Below are 9,397 nucleotides of genomic sequence, written 5' to 3' on the forward strand. Positions count from 1 at the left end.
ACTGTTTTTCAGTAGGAAAAGGCCATAAAATAGAGAATGTTGACAAATAAATATGGATGTCTATCCTGAGCTCTAGCCTGCAACTTGACAAGAGACTAAATGACCATGTAGTCACATTAAGAGATGAGAAAATAATTCCAAAAGTATATTTTTGCCATTGAAAAGAGAAAAAAAAAAAAAAAAAGAAAACTAAAAATACTGACCATGACTTGTGAACCGTGATCTTGAACTGTGTTGCTGTATTGGAGGCTGTTACACCATGGTTGTTCTGTGGAGATGTTCGGAATGTGTGTAGGAAATGACTCTGACTCGTCAGGACCTGTAGATCCTGGTAAACCCTCAAAACCATCAATGCTTCTAGCATTTTTGAAGGGTGAACCTTCTGGTGGGAGGGCTTGATGTGCTTCCTGGAAGACATCTTCGCTGATCTGCCTCTTGTAAGGGTGAAAGGGGTTTCTGTTGCTCTTGAGAAACCTGTCATAATTTCCTACAGTACTTTCCTCGTAACTGTACCGTCTGAATTTTTCAGTACTGAAAGACGCTTTAAATTTGTTCTTGCCACAGAGAGTTCCTTGGCTTGTAGGGTATCTCCCATGAATTTGTTCCTGGGCTGGAGAAGCAGGGCTGGGGCTGTGAGAAGACTCTGAACTCTTCCGTTCTGTCCTGCTGTCTGACTCATATGGTTGGCAGTTATAACTGGGATTATCCTGCAATGAATTATTGGCATTTATTTAGGATTAGTATGAGCAAATATTTTATTATTTTTATTATTTACAAAAATAAAAAAATATTAAAAATACATTATTGATGAGAAGTATAAAATTACTAGTCCTAGCCACCTTCATGCAGGGAAGCCCTAAAAGATCTAAAGGGTTTTTTGGTTACTTGGTATCCAAAACTGTTCAAAAGTAAATTAATAAAAGCATTGAGAAGACTGAAGTAATCTTAATTTGTGCAACTATCTTGGAAAAACAGGACGTCTTAGGTAACTATTGACTAGTTGGTCTGACAATTTCAGGGAAAAGATGATGTATGATCAAGTGATGAAAGATTAAATGACAGGAATATGATAAGTGCAAGTCTTGTCATATACAAGTTTAGTCAAATAAGCTTGATCTCATTCTCTGATGGTGTTACAAGCTGCCAGATATGTTGCTAGTTACATCACTTCCTTTCATTAAGATAGCCACGCTCATTCTGTGAGACAGGTAGGCTCTAGGCAGACATTCTAACCTTCTTCCTGTCTCATCTCCTCCCTTCCCTTTTGCACTTTACCAAAAAGAAAATAACAGCTACTAAAGTGCTCTTTAATCTAGAAGGGAAAGGCTTAACAAGAACTAGTGTCTGGATCCTGAAGATGAACACATTCAGGTTAGAAATTATGCATATTTTCCCTGACATCAAGGATGAGTAACAACGTGGATGCCTTTTGAGAAGACATGCTTAAGTCAAGAGCAGGTTATTGTGTGCAGTGAAGGGGAAAATGTAGTGTCCTGTGTTACACAAAAAGTCAGACCAGATTGTCAAGTGGTACCTTTCCTCTTTCCCCCTCTAAAATCCAAGTTGCTCTTACAGTATTTTAGGAGAACAGGTAAAGGAATATATGCCTTCATGGAAGAACCAGATTTCAAGAAGTCCCAACGGGAAGTTGGCATAAAAGCCAGTGCTTTCTGCAGAGTGGAACCTGGCACAGCCTTTTCATTCATCTGCACATGGGTCTGTGTGTCAAAGCTGTTAATGTTTTGTTCTGTCATGGATTCCTGCAGAAAGCAAATCTGACCTCGTGACACTTTTGGCTTCTCACATGAACGCAAACTTGCTCAGTTTGTAATTCTTTCTAATTCTTACTTCCTCGCTCTCCTCTGTAGTCCTAATACATGTGTTTATGATGTCTTTTGTTAAATAAGAATTTTAAAAAAACCCTATATTTAGTTATATAAAGCTGTATGAATGACAGTGCTGTCAATTCTCCACCTGAAATTTTCATAATAAAAGTATGACAATGGTTATTTCGCTGTTTTTTGACGAAAAACACTATTCTCAGTTGTACTTTTGTTTTGAAAAATAGGAGAGGGATTGTTTTATTCCAAAAAAGTCCCAAGGAATTTTGAAGTGCTTGAAGGTATCCTCTACTGACAGGGAGTAGACATGTCTCTCTGTCTGCTTTTTTATTTATTTACTTTAGAAACAGGATGAGAATTACTTTAAATGTAGCATTTTTACTGGATTAGTTGCTAGATGGATTGCCTGTTTTTTTTGGGGGGGGAAAAGTGGGGGGGGGGGGGGGGCGGTGTTGGTTTTTTTTTTTTTTTTTAAAGTAATACAATTTTTAAGCAATCGAATAGGAAATTTAACTCAGAGCTTAAGGTTAGCTCAGAAGAATAACTCAAGTTTCTACTCTTCAAGAATAAAACTTTCAATGTTTACTTTGTTATCGGTTAAATAGGCTGAGATTTATTACAGCAATTGCTGGATATTGTATCTGAACTTGTGCCTCTGAAGAAAGAGAAACAGAACTAGGCCATCTTACTCACAGTTTGCTGGACTGGGGATACTGAATCCCCCTGTGTCTTCATGAGGTCTTGACGGTCCCTTTCCAGAGTGTCCGAAGAAGAAAATTTAATATTAGATTGATCTTGGAGTAGTGAAACCATTACCAAATCCACGTCAGACAGAAATCCTGTTATGACAAAATCAAATTACAATAAATATTTTCTAAAACTTAAATTGTAAAAGAAACCATCTTGTTACATGCAGATGACTAGACAGTGATAGATGTGCAGCTGGACAATAACCCATCCTATAGAATTCCTAATACAGTTGAATTTTTTTTTTTAGCTTTCACAGAAATGTTCTGTAGGTGCCATTACAATGAAGATGTGATACAGAGTTCTATGGATTTACCACACAATTTTTATAAACCTAAGTCATTACTTTGTTTTCTGTAGGTTCATAATGTAATGAAAATATATTGCTTTGGGGTTATACAAATTTAGCGATATTGCTTTATTGGGAGATTGTTATATAAATGCACCCCCATTGCTTTCAGTGGATCTATATAAAATAAAAAAAGGGTTTTTTTGCTATCATTACTTAGACTGGTGGTTACTACAGACTAATATTTTTGCTTTTACTTTTTTATTAGTGCCAATCCCTTCAGCCTTTTTGTTCTGTTTTGCATGATTAAATGTATCTGAGATATGTAAATAAGTTATCATTCCATACCTATTTTTGTTAGTTGTATCTCCTCTCAAGTTCCCTATCTTTGATCTTTGGATATATGAGACATATCTGATGGTGTTCTTCAGATTAAGAGCAATAAATTTAATCTTCTAGTATTTTGTTTTCTACCACATTTTTTTTTTCAGTCCTTGTTCACTGTAACCATACAGTAAACTGCAAAAGAAGAACTGGCATCCTCTTCTTATGTCATGCACATAATGCTGCACCAAGTGTGTACCTATGTAGAGATGTCTTGTGTTCATCGTTTAGATTTCAGGTGTACAAGTCAGGGAAAAAAAGCCACTGTACTTGAAAAGTTAATTTGCCAAGTCTTTGCCACGTGTTTAAATGGCTGTTAGGTAAATAACTAAGGGGTTTATTAGGTTTGGTTAAAAAAGATGTATCACTTAAAAATGTGGAAAACCTTTTTTGCCCTTATAGTTCAAAGAGAAATCTATATTTATGATGAGTAAGACTGCACTGCCCAAGGGGATAAAGCACAATGGGGCTTGGAAATCAAGTATGAAGCCTATAGGAGTGTATCAGGAAAAAATGATGTTAGATAAAGTTCAGAAATGTCTTAGGCGCAGACTCTTCTCCCAGTAGCTTAACTGGAGGCTGATGAGGAGGTATACTTCTAACTGACGCTCATCTTGAAAGAAGCAGGTGGGAAAACTGACAACTAGGAAATATGTGTGTGTGTATATTTGTAAGTGTTCCACACTGGCTGTCCTCTTAGTGCTGGTTTCCCATGTATCTTCAGGTATACAGAGCTGCGTCTGACCTCTCTTCTATAATGCAATTTTTCAATCCAACTGCCTAATTTGTGGTCTTAAACATTAGAATTTTATTAAAAGCTTTTTGTACAGTTCTTGCCTAATGACATTTGCATTGCAAGAGTCATTTGACAAATGGTCACAAGTGAAGAAAAAGGAGGAGCTTGATTTCAAGAAAATCAGATTAATGGAAGTAAGAAAATAGGTAAGTCAAAAAGCTCTGATCGCAGAGTATAATAATGCCTGAAACTTTTCTGTTCTCATTATGTTTACCATTAGGATCTGTGACAGAATCACATAAAAAGAGCATTGTCTAAAGGGTTAATTCAACAGGTCAGAAAGGTCTGGTTCTGCTTACTGAAGGCAATCAGACTTCCTTTCTGAAAACAAAGTGAATATAACATGGTTATTTGGACAGTCAATGCAAAAGGTCCAGGAAAACCAAATGATTATTGTCCCTCCCCTCCAAGACTTTTGTCAGGTTCTGTTTATGAATTTCATTTTGCTGTCTCTTGAAGGCTGGTAGGAAAGGAGAAGTCTTACTGACATTTTAATACTTTAAAAATTCTCCCCTGCATAGTGAAAGTGTTTTACTGAATATTAAATGAGAAGCAGCCTTGTACTAAAACAATGTCAAGCTGATAATCTGCATTCAATGGCTGTTACTTAATGCCTTTGTCGAGAATCTATTTCAGAGGGATCTCCCATATGGGGAAAAATCCCAAGCCTACAATCACAGTGCTGTTTTGAGTTTTCACATTAAGATCAGCACCATTCTTAAGCAGCTCAGTAATAACTGCCTCTGCAAGTTATCCTTATCCTAGAAATGTCATGCTGTGGATATGTCTTGCTGAGAGAGAAAAACCTCTGGCCATGTACTTCTGACTTTCTCATTTTTTCTTGGAGTCAAACTTCTCACTCCAAAAACCATTTGCGACTTTACTTTCACTGATATGTATCACAGCAGGCTATGAATACAGATAAGTAGAAACTGCCACATTAACATACTGAAAAATCCTTGCTGGTATTATTCTTTAAATCTTGGTTTTTGTTTTTAAAATGTGCCTTAGAGAGAATAACTTTATTCTGTAGAAATAATATATAACAAAAAACCAAACCACTTTGCATTGTTAATATGGATTTTAGCAAAGAGAAATGATACCACTTACTGACAAACCTTCTTTAAAAGGGAAGAAATTACAATCAGTGGAGGTTGTCAATAATTAGGATTACAATAAATCATTTATAATAAACTGTTCCTGGGAGACAGAGAGTTTAAGGAAATTGTGGATGTAGGACTTGTTAAAGAAAACAATGATGCTTTGATTTGGAAAAAGGTATCTGATTATCCCAGATGTAGCTGGAACCATTCCTCCCCAGCCCTTGTCATTTTTACTTTTGTAAATGTTGCGTGACAATCCTAGGCTCCTATGATAAGATAACTATCTTTAAAAAAAGAAGATAGTGAGAAACTGTAACCTCAGCTGAGCATTTGAATAAGCAAGGTAGCAGCAGCTGATCTATTAGCTCTGCATGACTGGAGTCCTGTGGCAGCAATCCATAGTTTAAACAATTCTTGGTTTTGTGTCTCTTCTGGATATTGGAGGGCATTTTGCCGGTGATACACTTCACCAGAGCTCGGCACTGGGCCGTCTAAGCAATCCGAACTGCTCTAAACGCTGTATGTTACTGTAAATGCCCTCTCCATCCCTTGGGGCTGAGATCAGTTTTCATGAGGGGAAGGTGTGTTTGGATGTTCCCCAATTCGTAATTCATTCTGCATGCATGCCTTAGGCAGCTCACTGATCCTTGCTTGACACTGGCTTGTATGATCTACTCTCTTCTCTGCCCCCTCCCCAAAACACTAAATCATCTTTTTCCTCTCCAAATCACACTGATGTTTTCCAATGCAAGAAAGAAGTAACTATTTGGGATTTTTTTTTTTTTTGAGAAGAGGGTCAGAGAAGCCATGAGGCTTTAGAATTCCACTTTTCAGTTTATAGTTAAAAATCTGCCGCCCAATAATGTCAAGTTCCAAATATTGTAGAAGTGACCAAAATTTTGTGACTAAAACTTGCCATGTATATAGGAATATTTCTATGTGTAATTATTTATATGGGAAACTTTCATAAGAAAAGGAATTTATTAATGAGAATCAGAAATTTTTGTGGCTTACAATGAATGCAAGACCTTCTTTCTAAGCTTATTTCTGACAGATTGACACTGAAGGTTGTGCTGGATCATGTTGGTGGTAGCTGTGATTGCTTTGTTGATCTCTAGCATTCTTGTCACTAAGGCTTGCCCTATTTTTAGAAGACATTTTCAGGAGCAGCATTTAAATCTACACAGCGCAGCAGTAGACTCTGGTTTAGGCACATCAGTTTCTTACTGCTTTCTTGCTTCTCTTTATAGTATGTATTGGACCTTGATTATAGGATACTTGAATAACTTTTACAGAGCTTCTAAGGACTGTATTTTCTTCTCTTCTGAATTTAGATCCGTTTGTGAGTCTTTGTTTAATTTAACTACGCTATTTTTTCTTTCTTATTCAAGGGTTCTGAGCTCAATTCTCTCGTGGTTAGCTAGTGATTACTGCCCACATTTAGCTCTCTCTTGAAATAACTTTTGCATATTTAGTGGGAGCACATGGAAAATAAACTTAGTTCATCAGGGCTGGAGCAGTGATAATCTCAAGTATGGGTGAAGAAAGTTTGCAACCATGAGACCCTTTCTGCATGATATTACATGGGATGTGTTTGCTACCCTCGTAATAGTAACTATGGAGGAGGAAAGAGGGATTGGCTACAGCTGCATTACAGCTTGCCTGATGTTACATCTCTCCATGTGAATCAATTCCTATGGAATAGTTATTCTGAGAGTGATATAAATGTAATGTATTAATGTAATGTATGTAACAACACTGGATGAGTTTGCACGTAGGTAGTTGGCTTTCAGAACTCCATAGATGTGTAGATTCTACTCAAGCAGATATGGTTGTGGAATAATTCCATATGAGTTTGGGTTTGAGACTTGTTATGTGAACTGACACCTGAATAGAATAATGATGAACTTAATTTGATAAATCTAAACAGAGCAAGTTGTCTAGTGGGGTATTCCAGTGTTTAGGATTAACTCTAATGTCATTTATTATTTTCATTAGAGATTTGAGAGAAAGTAAATCGATTGATGATGTCCACATGTAGTAGTAAATTAATAGTAAATGAACGGTTAAGACAAATATTACTGAAGGGAATTGGGTGCTAGAAACGTGGTGGCATTATGAAATAGCAAAAGATATAATGACAAATGGAAAAAATGATGAAGAAGCAGCAGCCTGGATCTAGCAATCCTCTGAGAAATTTAGGAGTCATAGACAGTGTAGTGGTCTGCACTATCATAGACTATAAAGAAGTCTACCAATATTTCAGGTCACCGAGGTACTGAATTCATGTAAGAGAAGGATGCCATTTTTTATGAGATTATTCCTGAATTACTAGGTTTTATTTCTTTTCATTAAGGACTACCTGTAGGCAAGGCTGAATACCAAGTGATTACTGGTGTACTATATAAAGACTTAGGGTAATTGCCACCATGTCCGGATATGCTCTCAAACAGGAGCGGCTAGGACCTCTATAACATCCAGGTGCTTCCTGGTAGGTGGAGAGAAAAGTGGAGTGTTTGCAGCAGGTGTTTAACCTGCTATAGGAACACATCTATAAAATACTACAACTATCTGTATAAACAAACTCTTTCCAAAAAAAAAAAAACCCCACGCATTTATCCTAAATCTATCGTATGGAAAAAAATGTTTTAAGAGGCAGATCAGGACATTTCTTTGCATGGCTAAACAGAGTGAAATACATAGGCAATGTTACTATCACTGCGGTCTTTAGTCCAGGTTCCCATCCTTACATTGACATTTTAGCTTTTCTTTTTTGTTTATATTTTATCCTGCATCTGTTACTTCTGACACCAACTGTGAGAAAGGACGAGCATGTCTGTCCCTGCGGGGGACTTTGTGTTTGTGATTTATTAGATTTTTGTTATATTTTCCTCCCCACCATTGTCTCTTTTCTGGGCTGAAACTAGTCATTTCTCATTCTGAAGCCATTCCAGATCTTTGGTTATACCTGCAGCCCTTCCTTCAACAGCTTCTAGTTCTGCTAACACCTTTCTGGGATGGGGAGGACCAAAACTACATGTAGTGTTCAAGATGTAGGTACGCCATGGTGTTTACACAGCAGATATTCTCCAAGTACATAGCAATTCACTCAAAATCAAGAAAAGCAGATCATAGGGTTTCTCCTCAGCTGCATTGCATATCCTATTCATTTTGGGTATGTGGTTTACCTCTAATGCTAAAGTATTCATTTATGCAGAAATAGAAAAGATGGCAGAAATTCATGCAGTATGGCTGAGATAACAACACTATAAAAACTTCCATATTTCTTGTAGACTGGGCAGACCCATCATTTGGGAAGCCCTTGATAGAGAAAAGTCCCTCACAGGTGTTGAATCAATATAATTATCTCAGCAGAAAGGGAACTCGGCATTGAACAGAAACCAGGCATGGAAATATTTAGCTAAGAAGGTGAATGAGCTTGTCATTTGGACTTAGTTTTCCCCGCACCTTTTTCCTCATCATAATAAACACTAACACATCTTTCCAACTACACCAGTTAACCTAATAAAAAAAGATGCTAGCTCTCCCTACCAGCTTTGCAATTCTGACGGTATTTTCAAAACCCTATCCTTTGCATACTCTGTCCTGTTTTCTGGATGAATGATTATGCTGTTTCCTGAATGAGGTGTATGAAATTTCATTGCTTTATACTAGACATCTAAGCCTGAAGTCAGACACAGTTCCAAGAGTTGAAGTAGTTAATATGATACAGAAACTGTGTGATTCTTTCATGAATAACCAACTTGGTTGGCAGGTCAAACCACCAAAAGAGATAACGGCGTAGTGTGTTCATGGGCTGATCATAGCAAGTATGTAACTGAATTCTTTGCACTGGATTCAGAGCCCTCTGCAGTGTGTCTGGGGAGTGGCAATGTATAGATGAAACAAGTATAGTAGAGCTATCAGTACAATCATGTGACTTATAAAAAAATCATAGGAAGAAGCAAAGATAAAGCAGCTATAGCCATTAAATTGGACAGTAGAAAAAGAGATACCTTCTTTGGCTCAAAAATGTGTGAACTCAGATTGCTGAAAGCTAGGAGAATATACTAGGGAATTATCACTTTGCTCTTCTCCAGGTATCCCTCACAGTCCCTGCATCTGTGCTTCACTCTTACCTTTTTTTATAGCCCTGTTTTGCATAATCTTTTGTTTGCTTCAGTGTCCCTTTCTCCTATCATTATGTACGTTGTCTCCTTCTAAGTATTCCTTTATC

The 9,397-nt window shown here is 37.1% G+C and overlaps 1 protein-coding gene across 1 annotated transcript in view; it reads right to left on the bottom strand.

Moving 5' to 3' along the window:
• FOXN1 (forkhead box N1) overlaps window positions 1-3,485 on the bottom strand; it is a 22,687-nt gene extending 19,202 nt beyond the window's left edge. Inside the window, exons 1-3 of the mRNA XM_009585640.1 lie at window positions 3,461-3,485; window positions 2,535-2,680; window positions 204-707 (exon numbers count right to left, since the gene is read on the bottom strand). Coding sequence (XP_009583935.1) covers window positions 204-707; window positions 2,535-2,680; window positions 3,461-3,485 — 675 coding nt within the window. The remainder of the gene's footprint in view (window positions 1-203; window positions 708-2,534; window positions 2,681-3,460) is intronic.
• Window positions 3,486-9,397: the final 5,912 nt, after the last annotated feature.

Source organism: Fulmarus glacialis, unplaced genomic scaffold, assembly GCF_000690835.1.
Source record: "Fulmarus glacialis isolate BGI_N327 unplaced genomic scaffold, ASM69083v1 scaffold28189, whole genome shotgun sequence".
Taxonomy (NCBI): domain Eukaryota; kingdom Metazoa; phylum Chordata; class Aves; order Procellariiformes; family Procellariidae; genus Fulmarus; species Fulmarus glacialis.